General features: G+C 46.2%; 1 protein-coding gene across 6 annotated transcripts in view; it reads left to right on the top strand.

Annotated features, from left to right (window-relative positions):
• The window catches only part of Mrtf (Myocardin-related transcription factor), a 332782-nt gene that overhangs the window by 288467 nt on the left and 25778 nt on the right, over positions 1-18537 (top strand). For all 6 annotated transcript variants that reach the window (XM_070096707.1, XM_070096705.1, XM_070096704.1 and 3 more), the window contains 2 exons: positions 9636-10004; positions 10114-11089. In XM_070096707.1, the coding sequence (XP_069952808.1) occupies positions 9636-10004; positions 10114-11089 (1345 nt within the window). The remainder of the gene's footprint in view (positions 1-9635; positions 10005-10113; positions 11090-18537) is intronic.

Genomic DNA, 18537 nt, shown 5'->3' with positions numbered 1-18537 from the left:
CCCTCCCCTCCCTCCCCTCCCTCCCCTCCCACCCCCCCCACCCTCCCCTCCCTCCCTCCCTTCCTCCCTCCCTCCATTCCTCCCTCCCTCCCTCCCTCCCTCCCCTCCCTCCCTCCCTCCCCTCCCTCCCCCCTCCTCTCCACTCCTCCCTCCCTCCCTTCCCTCCCTCCCCTCCCACCACTCCCTCCCTCCCTCCCTCCCTTCCCTCCCTCCCTCCCTTCCTTCCTCCCTCCCTCCCTCCCTCCCTCCCTTCCCTCCCTCCCTCCCTCCCTTCCCTCCCTCCCCTCCCTCCCTCCCCTCCCTCCCCTCCCCTCCCTCCCTTCCCTCCCTCCCCTCCCTCCCTTCCCTCCCTCCCCTCCCTCCCCTCCCCTCCCTCCCTCCATTCCTCCCTCCCTCCATTCCTCCCTCCTTCCCTCCCCATCCCTCCATTCCTCCCTCCATCCCTCCATTCCTCCCTCCAGCCCTCCATTCCTCCCTCCATCCCTCCATTCCTCCCTCCCTCCCTCCCCTACCTCCCTCCCTCCCCTCCCTCCCCTTCCCTCCCCTCCCTCCCCTTCCCTCCCCTCCCTCCCCTTCCCTCCCCTTCCCTCCCCTCCCTCCCCTTCCCTCCCCTCCCTCCCCTCCCTCCCCTTCCCTCCCCTTCCCTCCCCTTCCCTCCCCTCCCTCCCTCCCTCCCCTTCCCTCCCCTCCCTCCCTCCCTGCATCCCTCCCTCCATTCCTCCCTCCCTCCATTCCTCCCACCCTCCATTCCTCCCTCCCTCCATTCCTCCCTCCCTCCCTCCATTCCTCCCTCCCTCCATTCCTCCCTCCCTCCATTCCTCCCTCCCTCCATTCCTCCCTCCCTCCCTTCCCTCCCTCCCTCCCCTCCCTCCCTCCCTCCCTCCCTCCCTCCCCTCCCTCCCCCCCCTACCTCCCTCCCTCCCTCCCTCCCCTCCCTCCCCTACCTCCCTCCCTCCCCTTCCCTCCCCTACCTCCCTCCCTCCCTCCATTCCTCCCTCCCTCCCTCCATTCCTCCCTCCCTCCCTCCATTCCTCCCTCCCTCCCTCCATTCCTCCCTCCCTCCCTCCCTCCATTCCTCCCTCCCTCCCTCCCCCTCCATTCCTCCTGACCCTCCCTCCCTCCATTCCTCCTGACTCCCTCCCTCCCTCCCTCCATTCCTCCCTCCCTCCCTCCCTCCCTCCCTCCATTCCTCCCTCCCTCCCTTCCTCCATTCCTCCCTCCCTCCATCCATTCCTCCCTCCCTCCCACCCTCCATTCCTCCCTCCCACCCTCCATTCCTCCCTCCCTCCCTCCATTCCTCCCTCCCTCCCTCCATTCCTCCCTCCCTCCATTCCTACCTCCCTCCCTCCCTCCATTCCTCCCTCCCTCCCTCCCTCCCTCCATTCCTCCCTCCCTCCCTCCATTCCTCCCTCCCTCCCTCCATTCCTCCCTCCATTCCTCCCTCTCTCCATCCCTCCCTCCATTCCTCCCTCCCTCCATTCCTCCCTCCCTCCATTCCTCCCTCCCTCCCTCCATTCCTCCCTCCCTTCCTCCCACCCTCCATTCCTCCCACCCTCCATTCCTCCCTCCCTCCCTCCATTCCTCCCTCCCTCCCTCCATTCCTCCCTCCCTCCATTCCTCCCTCCCTCCCTCCATTCCTCCCTCCCTCCCTCCCTCCCTCCATTCCTCCCTCCCTCCCTCCATCCCTCCCTCCCTCCATTCCTCCCTCCCTCAATCCCTCCCTCCCTCCCTCCCTCCATTCCTCCCTCCCTCCCTCCCTCCCTCCCTCCATTCCTCCCTCCCTCCATCCATTCCTCCCTCCCTCCATCCATTCCTCTCTCCCTCTATTCCTCCCTCCATTCCTCCCTCCCTTCCTCCATTCCTCCCATTCCTCCCTCCCTCCCTCCATTCCTCCCTCCCTCCCTCCATTCCTCCCTCCCTCCATTCCTCCCTCCCTCCATCCCTCCCTCCATTCCTCCCTCCATTCCTCCCTCCCTCCATTCCTCCCTCCAGCCCTCCATTCCTCCCTCCATCCCTCCATTCCTCCCTCCCTCCCTCCATTCCTCCCTCCCTCCCTCCCTCCATTCCTCCCTCCCTCCCTCCATTCCTCCCTCCCTCCATTCCTCCCTCCCTCCATCCCTCCCTCCCACTATTCCTCTCTCCCTCCCTCCCTTCCTCCCTCCATTCCTCCCTCCCTCCCTCCATTCCTCCCTTCCTCCCTCCCTCCCTCCCTCCCTCCCTCTCTTCCTTCCTTCATCCCTCCCTCCCTCCCTCCCTCCGTCCCTCCCTCCCTCCCTCCCTCTCTTCCTTCCTTCATCCCTCCCTCCCTCCCTCCCTCCCTCCCTCCCTCCCTCCCTCCATTCCTCCCTCCCTCCCTCCCTTCCTGTCCACACAAGGTCTGGTACAGTTGTTGGGTGAAACAAATACACATTTTGTTATTATTACTGTAGTTTTATTATTATATTTCATGCCTTTATATCGATTTCCCTTGTGATTTTTAAGACTAGTTTTATTATACTTAGTTCCTTTATTATTGATATATCAGCTTTTTAGGTTAGTTTTTTGTATTAGTTTTATCATTATATTAAGTGCCATTGTTGTTAATATGTGTAATCTTACCTGAATGTCTGTTAGCCTTAGTACTGCTCAAAACTTTACACATTACATGATTATATCTGTACTTTGAGTTTCTTTATTAGTTTTAATTCAGTCCAAAATTTTCTGCATACTATAGGCTGTATGAGTACTACACTTATCAAAATGTAATGTTTTTTAAGAAAATCACTCTTATCGTGTATCATACCTGATGCCAATGAAACTGATATTAGTACAGTATGACTCAAGTAGGATAATGAATGTTTAAATATTATTTTAACACACTGGCCATCTCCCACCAAGGTAGTGTGACCCAAAAAAAGAAGTAAAGCTTTCACCATCATTCACACTATCACTCTTGCCAGAGGCATGCCAGTACTACAATTCTGATGCCCCTCTTAACTACAAATATCCCCACCCCTCTGTCAGAGTGCAGGCACTGTACTTCCCACCTCCAGGACTCAAGTCCAGCTGTCTGTGTTCCTGAATCCCTTCTTAAATGTTACCTTGCTCTCACTTCAACAGCTCGTCAAGTCATAAAAGCCATTTGTCTCCACTCATTCCTATCTAATATACCTGCTGAATGTCCAAGCCCTCCCCACACACAAACCTTCCTTTACCCCCTCCCCCTAGCCTTTCTTAGGTCAACCCCTACCCTACCTTCTCTCCACTACAGATTTATACACATACACTTCCTTTGTACTCCGTGCTCCCTCCTTCCAATCTGATATCCAATCTTTCATTAACTTAATTTTTTTATTACCTTCATCACCTGGTCTTTCCTATGCAGGCAGACCTCACTTACACAACAGGTTAGGTTCCAGGCTACCACTGTAAAGTGAAACATAGACTTTATTTTTACTTTCAAATACATATACAAGCCTGATAACATGTTTACACTATCATATACTAAGTTAGCAATAGAGCTAGGTTTAAAAATGCACATACAGTACACTTCTTTCTTTCTTTCAATGCACCGGCCGTATCCCACTGAGGCAGAGTGGTCCAAAAAGAAAAATGAAAGTTTCTCTTTATAAATTTAGTAATATATACAGGAGAAAGGGTTACTAGCTCCTTGCTCCCAGCAATTTAGTCACCTCTTACAACACGCATGGCTTATGGAGGAAGAATTCTGTTCCACTTCCCCACGGAGATGAGAGGAAATAAATACAAACAACAACTAGTAAGAAAAGAGAAGAAAGCTCAGAGGGGTGTATGTTGTAAATATATGCTTGTACATGCATGTGTAGTGTGACCTAAGTGTAAGTAGAAATTGCAAGACGTACCTGAAATCTCACATGTTTCTGAGACAGAAAAAAGACACCAGCAATCCTACCATCATGTACAACAATTACAGGCTTCTGTTTTACACCCACTTGGAAGGACGGTAGTACCTCCCTGGGCAGTTGCTGTCTACCAACCTACTACCTAGGATATACAGTACACATATTACTTTATTTTTTGTTTAACGTGCTAGTCATCTCCCACGGAGGCATCGTAATCTAGAAAAAAAAAGAAACTCACCATCATGCATACTATCACTGTCCTTGCAGAGGTGTGCTGATAAGACAGTTTAGATGTCACTCTAAACATCAAATATCCCATAACCCCTCCTTGAAAGTGCAGGCATTGTACTTCACACCTCCAGTTAACTGGCTTGCCTGAATCCCTTGACAAAATATTTCCTTGCTCACACTCCAACATCTAGTCAAATCCCAAACACCATTTGTCTCCACTCCTATCTAACATGCTCACACACGCGTGCTGTATGTCCGAGCCCCTTGCACACAAAACCTCTTTTACCCCATCCCTCCATCCCTTCCTTGGATGACCCCTACCCCTCCTTCCCTTCAGTCCAAATTTATACACCCTCCAAATAATCCTATTTTGCTCCATCCTGTCTAAATGACCAAATCACTTCAACAATCCCTCCTCAACCCTTTTAGTAACTCAACATCTAATTTCCACACTACAGATTCTCTGCATAATGTTTACGCCACACATTGCCCTTAGACACTACATCTCAACTGTGTTCAGCCACCTCCTTGCTGCAACATTCAAAGCCCATGCTTCACACCCTTATAAGAGTGTTGATACCACTATACTCTCATACATTTTCTTCTTTACCTCCATAGGTAATGTTCTTTGTCTCCACAGATACCTCAATGCACCACACACTTTTTTTCCTTCATCAGTTCTATGGTTGCTTCATCCTTCATAAACCCATCCACTGACAGTTCTACTCCCAAATATCTGAACACATTCACTTCTTCCATACTCCCTCCCTCCAATCTGATATCCAGTTTTTCTTCACCTAATTCATTTGATACATCTATCACTTTACTCTTATCTATGTTCACTTTCCACTTTCTTATTTTACACACCCTTAAAATCTTTTTGTCCTTACCTTATAGTGAGTGGTGAATATATTCATTGTAGGAAGTCTGAATAAATGAAGAATGGGTATAACTGAAAATCATTGCATTGGCAAAATGCCATAAAGCGAAGTGCTGTAAAGGTGGGCCTGCCTGTATTCATTTTCAGTTTCCTTCTTTTACATTCCCTCCCAAATTCGTCTACCAACCTCTGTAACTTCTCTTCAGAATCTTCCCAAAACACAGTGTCATTGCCAAAAAGCAACTGTGACAACTCCCACGTTGTATTAGATTCTATACATTTGAATCCCTCACCTCCTCCCAACACACTAGCATTCACCATTCACTTCTTTTACAACCCCATCGATGTATATGTTAAACAGCCATGGTAACATCATGCATCCCTGTCTAAGGCCTACTTTTACTGGAAAATAATCTCTCTTTCCTCTGTACCCTAACCTGAGCCCCACTATCCTCGTAAAAACTCTTAACTGCTTTCAGTAATCTACCACTTATTCCATACTCTTGCAACATCTGCCATATTGCTCCTATCCACCCAATCATATGTTTTTTTTCTAAATCCATGAATGCAATGAAAACTTCCTTACCTTTATCTAGATACTGTTTACTTATATGCTTCAATGTAAACTCTTGATCTATACATCCCCTACCTTTTCAAAAGCCTTCTTGTTCATCTGCAGTCCAGCTTTCAGTCATACCCTTAATTCTGTCAATAATAAATCTACCATACACTTTACCAGGTATACTCAGCAGGCTTCTTCTTTCAACAAACTGGCCATATCTCACTGAAGTAGAGTGGCCCAAAAAGAAAAACAAAAGTTCCTATTTTTAGTCGCCTCTTACAACACACATGGCTTACAGAGGAAGAACTTTATTCCACTTCCCCATGGAGAATTCAGTAGGCTTATTTCCATATAATTTTTACTCTTTTGTCCCCCTCTGCTTTCTCCCAATCCCTAGATAACATTCCCTCCTTTTTTTTTTTTTTTCCAACAAGTCAGCCATCTCCCACCGAGGCAGGGTGACCCAAAGAGAAAGAAAATACTTTCATCATCATTCAACACTTTCACCTCACTCACACATAATCACTGTTTTTGCAAAGGTGCCCAGAATACAACAGTTTAGAAGTATATACGTATAAAAATACACAATATATCTCTCCAAACTGCCAATATCCCAAACCCCTCCTTTAGAGTGCAGGCATTGTACTTCCCATTTCCAGGACTCAAGTCCGGTTATATAAAATAACCGGTTACCCTGAATCCCTTCACTAAATATTACCCTGCTCACACACTAACAGATTGTCAGGTCCCAAATACCATTTGTCTCCATTCACTCCTTTCTAACACGCTCACGCACGCTTGCTGGAAGCCCAAACCCTCACCCACAACACCTCCTTTAGCCCCTCCCTCCAACCTTTTCGAGGACGACCCCTACCCCGCCTTCCTTCCCCTACAGAATTATACACTCTTCATGTCATTCTACTTTGATCCATCTTCTCTAAATGACCAAACCACCTCAACAAACCCTCTTCAGCCCTCTGACTAATACTTTTATTAACTCCACACCTTCTCCTAATTTCCACACTCCGAATTTTCTGCATAATATTTACACCACACATTGCTCTTAGACAGGACATCTCCACTGCCTCCAACCGCCTCCTTGCTGCAGCATTTACAATACAAGCTTCACACCCATATAAGAGTGTTGGTACTATTATACTTTCATACATTCCCTTCTTTGCCTCCATAGATAACATTTTTTGCCTCCACATATACCTCAATGCACCACTCACCTTTTTTCCTTCATCAGTTCTAAGATTAACCTCATCCTTCATAAATCCATCCCTCTTTCATACATGTTGAAGATTGAGACACTTATGCAGCATATGGGAAACTTTATTCAGGAAACGTTTTGCCACACAGTGACTTCATCAGTCCAATACAAAGAGGAAGGCATAAGGAGAGGAGGAGTATGAGGTAATCAGTCCCTCAACCTGGAGTCGATGTGTTCAGTCCATCAATCTTGTAGATTGATGGACTGAACACATCGACTCCAGGTTGAGGGACTGATTACCTCATACTCCTCCTCTCCTTACGCCTTCCTCTTTGTATTGGACTGATGAAGCCACTGTGTGGCGAAACATTTCCTGAATAAAGATTCCCATATGCTGCATAAGTGTCTCAATCTTCAACTTATCGGTTTTTCAAACCATTCATCACACCTCTTTCATACATATATTAAACAAAAGTACCAAACACTCTAAAGCTATATCCCCACCTGCTTTTAATGTTTCTGTCTTGATCCCATCAATCCGAGCTGCTTTAACCCTTTTCATTTTATCCACTGTCACACACCTCCCCCACTCTCACAGCTGGCTCTTCCTCACTCCTAAATGATGTTATATCTCCCTGGTCAGTGCATGAAATCACTGCCTCCCTTCACCAACATTTAACAGCTTCTTAAAATATTCTTGCTATCTTCCCAATACTTCCAACTCCCCATCTAATGACTCTCCTCTTCTGTTTTTATCATATATTATTCTCAGTGCATTTCTCTCTATTTCTGTCTTCTATTATCAAAAAATTGCACTATACTACATTAGATTTGCTGCTTTAATCGGATTAATATTAACAACAAACCCTGTTAAATCCATTTGTTCCATTGGCTTCCTCAACCTATTATTCTCATTCTAAACCTTTTTCTTAGTCTCAGCAAAATTTATTGATAGAACCTCACCCACTCGCATTTGATCTGCTTTTATGCTCCCTCACCACTCTCTTAACCTCTTTTACTTTCCTTATATTCCATCCTCCTTGTATCACTTCTGTTTTGTAAAAACTTCTCATATGCTAACCTTTTCTTCCTTACTACTATTTTTACCTCATCATTCCACCAATTCTCCTCTTCCCTCCTGCACCCACCCACCCTGTTATATCCACAAACTTCCACTTCACACTCCAACAATGCATTTTTTAATCTACCCCATACCCCTTCAACCTCCTTATTACCTATACTCTCACTTTCCCATTGTTCTATCAGTAGTTGCTTATATCTTACCCTAACTACATCCTCCTTTTGTCTCTCATACTGTTGCCATTCTCAGTTGTGACCCATCTACTCTTACTCTTACTGTGTAATGATCTGATATATCTGTTGCCCCTTTAGAAACATGCACATCCATAAGTCTACCCATCAACTTTTTTTTTCCATCAAGAAGACTGTATCCCACTGAGGCAGGGTGACCTAAAAAGGAAAAAGAAACGAAAGTTTTTCCTTTTTAAATTTTAGTAATTTATACAGGAGAAGGGGTTACTAGCCCCTTGCTCCCAGCATTTTAATCACTTCTTACAACATTCATGGCTTACGGAGGAAGAATGCTGTTCCACTTCATTTCCAGTTCTTCTCCACCAATATGTAATCCTACAGACTGTTGCCATTGCACCCAGTATCATATCTCATATACTTATCTATCCTCTTTTTCTTAAAATATGTATTACCTATTACCAAACCTCTGTCCATACAAAGTTCAATCAAAGGCCCCCATTATCATTTACCCTGGCACCCCAAACTTACCCACTAATTACTCTACAACATTTCCTCCCACTTTAGCATTTAGGTACCCCACCAGTTACTCTCTCACTTGGTTCAAAACTCCTTAAACACTTGCTTAACATCTCCTGAAAAAAATTCTTTTTCTCTGTCTCTTCCAGGTACATAAGCACTTAGTATAACCCACTTTTTGCATCCGACCCTTGTTTTAATCCACATAATCCTTGAATTTATTTATTTATATTACCTATTTTCCTTTTAGGTAGTAGGTTGGTAGACAGCAACCATCCAGGGAGGTACTACCGTCCTGCCAAGTGAGTGTACAACGAAAACCTGTAATTGTTTTACATGATGGTAGGATTGCTGGTGTCTTTTGTCTGTCTCATAAACATGTAAGATTTCAGGTATGTCCTGCTACTTCTACTTGCACTTAGGTCACACTACACATACATGTACAAGCACATATATACACACCTCTCTGGGTTTTCCTCTATTTTCTTTCTAGTTCTTATTCTTGTTTATTTCCTCCTATCTCCATGGGGAAGTGGAACAGAATTCTTCCTCCGTAAGCCATGCGTGTTGTAAGAGGCGACTAAAATGCCGGGAGCAAGGAGCTAGTAACCTCTTCTCCTGTATATATTACTAAATGTAAAAGGAGAAACTTTCGTTTGTCCTTTTGGGCCACCCTGCCTCAGTGGGATACGGCCGGTGTGTTGAAAGAAAGAAGAAGACCTATTTTCCTGCCACATTTTTATTTAACACCTGCTGTTTTCCACCATTTTAGGGTAGCCATCCCAAAAAGATGAATGCATTCACCATCATTCATTCAATAGCTATCTTGCCAGATGTGTGCAGGCATCACAATTGAAATGACCCTCTGCAACGTTCCCACCAGTCCTTCAGGGGCATGAGGATGTGTTTGAATTTACAGGGGTGATTTCATACTCTTAATTTTGGTTCTTGACTTTTTACAGACTGATGTGAATTAACTATTATATCCAGTTTTAAACCCTAGTGTTTTACTTTAAACTTATTCCACTTCTTTATCATCTCTTTCTCTTCATCACAGAAAAGGTTTTTGTGTAATTAAAGTCATTTTCTTCTTATTTTTAGTCTCGGATCTGAAAGCAGAGCTGAAGAAACGAAACTTACCAGTATCTGGTTCAAAACCACAGTTAATAGAAAGATTAAAAAATCATGCTGCCCAAAACTCTGCTGCTATCATCACGAGTTTGAATAGTAATAACAGCATTAGTAATGGTAGCAGTCTTAACAGTAAGAATACCTGTGTTACAATGAGATTAGGGAGTGTAGAGAGAGAAACAGTTAATGTACCTGCAGTGTTGGACAGTGAAGAAAAAACAAGTTCAACCCAAACTGACTCCACTGGCAATTGTGGCTTGTCTGTGTCTCACCTGCAAGAGTCCTCACCAACTCCCACACCAACAAATTCAACATTCAACTATACAGACGACTCCTCAGGTAAACTATTTTTTCTCTTTTTTTTTTATGAAATTAATCAAATTGAATATTTTTAAATTAAGTTGACTCTAGAGTAAATATTTTCAATAATTAAATGTTGTCATTACAGTTCAAGGGTTACTGGAAGCATCAATGGATTTTGGAGATGATAGTGCATCATCTCCTACATACTCTCATATCTCGGCATCATCTACACGTCCCCCAAGTGTGGCTCCTATGGATGTAGATTTTGATTCTGCAATGGATACAAATGACTTTACACCTCTGACACCTAGTGGTGCTCTTACTCCTCTCAGTCTTCATATCAGTGATGGAGGATCCATAAACACTCCACCACCTCCACCACCACCACCTCCACCACCACCACCACCCACACAAAATTTCTCTACTAGTTCTTGTATTCCCATTGGTAGTGTGCTGGTGCCAGCTACTAGCCAGGCGGTGACCACTACACCCAATCAAGTATTAATGACACGTCATTCCACCTCGCAAACCTCCAACAACTCACTTGTGTCTAATGAAACTATGGTGCAACTACAAAGAAGAATAGAGGAACTGCAGAGGGAACTACATCATACACAAATGCAGCTACAGTTACAACAACAGCAAAATATCATCAAAGCCCAGGAGCAGCAGCGCAAAAATATTTCTGATAACAAGCTAAATCAAAAACTAATATTGCAACAACATATTCATAACAAGAAACAACAGCAACAACAACAACAGTTGCAGAGTCATATCCAGCAGCTCCATCATTTGCAAACATTACAACAACAACAGCAACAATTGTTGCAGCAGCAAGTGATCCATCATGAACCTTTAAAAAATAAAATTCTTGAGAATGGTATTCAGCAGTGTGGAATTTTGCATCAGCAGAAACAGCAGCATCAACAGTTAGAACAACAAGCTGAGGAACAAATAGAACAGAACCAGCAGCAGCAGAGCATTGGAGAAGTGAGAGTAAAGGTTGAGAATGGGTGGGAACAACTCGGTTCTCCCAGTCCTCACTCCCATCACAAACCAAAGAGTCAACGTTCAGGATCTATATCCTCACAAAATGGCATTACTATTAATGCTCATCAAAGGTCAGTGTAATGCTTACAATAAGTTGTGGTTTTAAAACTTTTTTTGTGGGTGGGGGGGGGAGGGTGGCAAGGAGGGAGAGATGTCTTTGTTATTTACAGGTAGCAAATAAAATAATATTACAATTTTGCTAGTAGTACATGAAATATTACTCTAAATATAGGTAGAAGATATTATCCTCTCTTTCTCTCTCTTCCCCTCCAGAGTATATCTTTCTTTTCTAGTTGGTGTCTTTCCAGTCTGTAAAACTGGAAATAAGTTACAGATGATGATGGTAATGAATGCATGTAACCCTTAACATTTAAACTGTTCACACCTCTTCTTTGTCCACAAGCTTGAAAAAAAATTTTAATTATTTTATCTTCTAAATGGTAGAGAATCTTTTTCTAAAAGTGAAAAATATGAAGTAATACTTATGGAATTAAACAGGTATGAAGTTATTGGTTGGGAGCACGAACTTAACAGATGGGGTTGCAAAAGGAGTAAATGCTAGGGTGTTCGGGAGAGGGGTGGGATTAAATCATGGGGAATCAAATACAAAATGGGAATTGACACAGTTACTTTTGGCTGATGATGCTGTGCTTATGGGAGATTCAAAAGAAAAATTGCAAAGGTTAATGGACGAGTTTGGGAGTGTGTGTAAAGGTAGAAAGTTGAAAGTGAACATAGAAAAGAGTAAAGTGATGAGGGTATCAAATGATTTAGATAAAGAAAAATTGGATATCAAATTGGAGAGGAGGAGTATGGAAGAAGTGAATGTTTTCAGATATTTGGGAGTTGACGTGTCAGCGGATGGGTTTATGAAGGATGAAGTTAACCATAGAATTGATGAAGAAAAAAAGGTGAGTGGTGCATTGAGGTATATGTGGAGACAAAAAACATTATCTATGGAGGCAAAGAAGGGAATGTATGAAAGTATAGTGGTACCAATACTCTTATGTGGGTGTGAAGCTTGGGTTGTAAATGCTGCAGTGAGGAGACGGTTGGAGGCAGTGGAGATGTCCTGTCTAAGAGCAATGTGTGGTGTAAATATTATGCAGGAAATTCAGAGTGTGAAATTAGGAGAAGGTGTGGAGTTAATAAAAGTATTAGTCAGAGGGCTGAAGAGGGGTTGTTGAGGTGGTTTGGTCATTTAGAGAGAATGGATCACAGTAGAATGACATGGAGAGTGTATAAATCTGTAGGGGAAGGAAGGCGGAGTAGGGGTCATCCTCGAAAAGGCTAGAGGGAAGGGGTAAAGGAGGTTTTGTGGGTGAGGGGCTTCGACATCCAGCAAGCGTGCGTGAGCTTGTTAGATAGGAGTGAATGGAGATGAATGGTATTTGGGACCTGACGAGCTGTTGGAGTGTGAGCAGGGTAATATTTAGTGAAGGGATTCAAAGAAACTGGTTATTTTATATAGTTGGACTTGAGTCCTGGAAATGGGAAGTACAATGCCTGCACTTTAAAGGAGGGGTTTGGGATATTGGCAGTTTGGAGGGATATGTTGTGTATCTTTATAACACACACACACACACACACATCGCACATCAACCAAATAACTGCTGCAGCATATGGGCGCCTAGCAAACCTCAGAACAGCATTCCGACATCTTAATAAGGAATCATTCAGGACCCTGTACACCGTGTATGTTAGGCCCATATTGGAGTATGCGGCACCAGTTTGGAACCCACACCTAGCCAAGCACGTGAAGAAACTAGAGAAAGTGCAAAGGTTTGCAACAAGACTAGTCCCAGAGCTAAGAGGTATGTCCTACGAGGAGAGGTTAAGGGAAATCAACCTGACGACACTGGAGGACAGGAGAGATAGGGGGGACATGATAACGACATACAAAATACTGAGAGGAATTGACAAGGTGGACAAAGACAGGATGTTCCAGAGATTGGACACAGTAACAAGGGGACACAGTTGGAAGCTGAAGACACAGATGAATCACAGGGATGTTAGGAAGTATTTCTTCAGCCACAGAGTAGTCAGTAAGTGGAATAGTTTGGGAAGCGATGTAGTGGAGGCAGGATCCATACATAGCTTTAAGCAGAGGTATGATAAAGCTCATGGCTCAGGGAGAGTGACCTAGTAGCGATCAGTGAAGAGGCGGGGGCCAGGAGCTCGGACTCGACCCCCGCAACCTCAACTAGGTGAGTACAACTAGGTGAGTCCACACACACACACACACACACACACACACACACACACACACACACACACACACACACACACACACACACACACACACACACACACCACACACACCACACACACACCACACACACACACACACACCACACACACCACACACACACCACACACACACACACACACACACACACACACACCACACACACCACACACACCACACACACACCACACACACCACACACAACACACACACCACACACACCACACGCACAAACACACACACAAACACACTCACACACACACACACACCACACACACACCACACACACACCACACACACACCACACACACACCACACACACACCACACACACACCACACACACACCACACACACACCACACACACACCACACACACACCACACACACACACACACACACACACACACACACACACACACACACACACACACACACACACACACACACACACACACACAGTAAGTGGAATAGTTTGGGAAGCGATGTAGTGGAGGCAGGATCCATACATAGCTTTAAGCAGAGGTATGATAAAGCTCACGACTCAGGGAGAGTGACCTAGTAGCGATCAGTGAAGAGGCGGGGCCAGGAGCTCGGACTCGACCCCTGCAACCTCAACTAGGTGAGTACAACTAGGTGAGTACACACACACACACACACACACACACACACACACACACACACACACACACACACACACACACACACACACACACCACACACACCACACACACACACACACACACACCACACACACCACACACACACCACACACACACCACACACACACACACACCACACACACACACCACACACACACACACACACACACACACACACACACACACACACACACACACACACACACACACACACACACACACACACACACACCACACACACACACACCACACACACACACACCACACACACACACACACACACCACACACACACACACACACACCACACACACACACCACACACACACACCACACACACACCACACACACACACACCACACACACACACACACACACCACACACACACACACACCACACACACACACACACACCACACACACACCACACACACACACACCACACACACCACACACACCACACACACCACACCACACACACCACACACACACACCACACACACACACCACACACACCACACACACCACACACACCACACACACCACACACACCACACACACCACACACACACACACACACACACACACACACACACACACACACACACACACACACACACACACACACACACACACACACACACACACACACACCACACACACCACACACACACACCACACACACACACCACACACACACACACACACACACACACACACACACACACACACACACACACACACCACACACACACACACACACACCACACACACACACACACACACACACACACACACACACACACCACACACACCACACACACCACACACACACCACACACACACTCACCACACACACTCACCACACACACACCACACACACACCACACACACACCACACACACACACACACACACACACACACACACACACACACACACACACACACACACACACACACACACACACACACACACACACACACACACACACACCACACACACACACACCACACACACACACCACACACACACACACCACACACACACACCACACACACACACCACACACACACACACACACACACACACACACACACACACACACACACACACACACACACACACACACACACACACACACACACACACCACACACACACACCACACACACACACACACACACCACACACACACACACACCACACACACACACCACACACACACACACACACACACCACACACACACACACACACACACCACACACACACACACCACACACACACACACCACACACACACACACACACACACACACACCACACACACACACACACACACACCACACACACACACCACACACACACACCACACACACACACCACACACACACACCACACACACACCACACACCACACACACACCACACACACACACACCACACACACACACCACACACACACACACACACACACACACCACACACACACACCACACACACACACACACACACACACCACACACACACACACCACACACACACACACACACACCACACACACACACCACACACACACACCACACACACACACCACACACACACCACACACACACACCACACACACACACCACACACACACACCACACACACACCACACACACACCACACACACACCACACACACACACCACACACACACACCACACACACACACACACACACACACACACACACACACACACACACACACACACACACACACACACACACACACACACACACACACACCACACACACACACACCACACACACACACACACACACACACCACACACACACACACCACACACACACACACACACACACACACACACACACACACACACACACATGCCTGAGGCATGGAAGACAGCAAATGTAGTCCCAATCTTTAAAAAAGGAGACAGACATGAAGCATTAAACTACAGACCAGTGTCACTGACATGTATAGTATGCAAAATCATGGAGAAGATTATCAGGAGAAGAGTGGTGGAACACCTAGAAAGGAATGATCTCATCAACAGCAGCCAGCATGGTTTCAGGGACGGGAAATCCTGTGTCACAAACCTACTGGAGTTCTATGACATGGTGACAGCAGTAAGACAAGAGAGAGAGGGGTGGGTGGATTGCATTTTCTTGGACTGCAAGAAGGCGTTTGACACAGTTCCACACAAGAGATTGGTGCAAAAACTGGAGGACCAAGCAGGGATAACAGGGAAGGCACTACAATGGATCAGGGAATACTTGTCAGGAAGACAGCAGCGAGTCATGGTACGTGGCGAGGTGTCAGAGTGGGCACCTGTGACCAGCGGGGTCCCGCAGGGGTCAGTCCTAGGACCAGTGCTGTTTCTGGTATTTGTGAACGACATGACGGAAGGAATAGACTCTGAGGTGTCCCTGTTTGCAGATGACGTGAAGTTGATGAGAAGAATACACTCGATCGAAGACCAGGCAGAACTACAAAGGGATCTGGACAGGCTGCAGAACTGGTCCAGCAATTGGCTCCTGGAGTTCAATCCCACCAAGTGCAAAGTCATGAAGATTGGGGAAGGGCAAAGAAGGCCGCAAACGGAGTACAGTCTAGGGGGTCAGAGACTACAAACCTCACTCAAGGAAAAAGATCTTGGGGTGAGTATAACACCAGGCACATCTCCTGAAGCGCACATCAACCAAATAACTGCTGCAGCATATGGGCGCCTAGCAAACCTCAGAACAGCATTCCGACATCTTAATAAGGAATCGTTCAGGACCCTGTACACCGTATACGTTAGGCCCATATTGGAGTATGCGGCACCAGTTTGGAACCCACACCTAGCCAAGCACGTAAAGAAACTAGAGAAAGTGCAAAGGTTTGCAACAAGACTAGTCCCAGAGCTAAGAGGTATGTCCTACGAGGAGAGGTTAAGGGAAATCAACCTGACGACACTGGAGGACAGGAGAGATAGGGGGGACATGATAACGACATACAAAATACTGAGAGGAATTGACAAGGTGGACAAAAACAGGATGTTCCAGAGATTGGACACAGTAACAAGGGGACACAGTTGGAAGCTAAAGACACAGATGAATCACAGGGATGTTAGGAAGTATTTCTTCAGCCACAGAGTAGTCAGTAAGTGGAATAGTTTGGGAAGCGATGTAGTGGAGGCAGGATCCATACATAGCTTTAAGCAGAGGTACGATAAAGCTCACGGCTCAGGGAGAGTGACCTAGTAGCGATCAGTGAAGAGGCGGGGCCAGGAGCTCGGACTCGACCCCCGCAACCTCAACTATCTGAGTACAACTAGGTGAGTACACACACACACACACACACACACACACACACACACACACACACACAGTATAGGCTAGGTGGACAAAGACTACAGACCTCACTCAGGGAGAAAGACCTTGGGGTGACCATAACACCGAGCACATCACCGGAGGCACACATCAACCAAATAACCGCTGCAGCATACGGGCGCCTGGCAAACCTGAGAATAGCGTTCCGATACCTTAATAAGGAATCGTTCAAGACACTGTACACTGTGTATGTTAGGCCCATACTGGAGTATGCAGCACCAGTCTGGAACCCACACCTGGTCAAGCACGTCAAGAAGTTAGAGAAAGTACAAAGGTTTGCAACAAGGCTAGTCCCAGAGCTCAAGGGAATGTCGTACGAGGAAAGGTTAAGGGAAATCGGACTGACGACACTGGAGGACAGAAGGGTCAGGGGAGACATGATAACGACATACAAGATACTGCGGGGAATAGACAAGGTGGACAGAGATAGGATGTTCCAGAGAGGGGACACAGGGACAAGGGGTCACAACTGGAAGCTGAAGACTCAGACGAGTCACAGGGACGTTAGGAAGTATTTCTTCAGTCATAGAGTTGTCAGCAAGTGGAATAGCCTAGCAAGTGAAGTAGTGGAGGCAGGAACCATACATAGTTTTAAGAAGAGGTATGACAAAGCTCAGGAAGCAGAGAGAGAGAGGATCCAGTAGCGATCAGTGAAGAGGCGGGGCCAGGAGCTGAGTCTCGACCCCTGCAACCACAATTAGGTGAGTACAATTAGGTGAGTACACACACACACATGCACACATGCACACATACACACACACACACACACACACACACACACACACACACACACACACACACACACACACACACACACACACACACACACACACACACACACACACACACACACACACACACACACACACACACATACACACACACACATACACACATACACACACACACACACTCTCTCTCTGTATATTCGTTGTTCCCAGTTTAACCCTTTTGGCATCTGTGCCACAGCTCTGTGGCTTTGAAGCCAGTATTGATGCTGTAGTTCTGTAATATGAGCTCTGCTCATTCAGATAAGCAATGAGTAGTAAATTTGGGCCTAGATATGAGGGAATTGATCTATGTGGTAAGTGTGCACAATATAAAAAAAACCTGCAGCACACAGTGCATGAGCAGAAAAACTGCAACAGTGCTTTTGGTTTAAAACAGTGACTTTGCGATGTATTTTCATGTGGTTTTTATGATTGTAGTCTGGTTTTTTGTTATTTTTTGA

The sequence above is a fragment of the Cherax quadricarinatus genome, chromosome 54 (genome assembly GCF_038502225.1).
Source record: "Cherax quadricarinatus isolate ZL_2023a chromosome 54, ASM3850222v1, whole genome shotgun sequence".
In the NCBI taxonomy this organism is placed as follows: domain Eukaryota; kingdom Metazoa; phylum Arthropoda; class Malacostraca; order Decapoda; family Parastacidae; genus Cherax; species Cherax quadricarinatus.
This window is presented reverse-complemented; position numbering and strand designations above follow the sequence as displayed.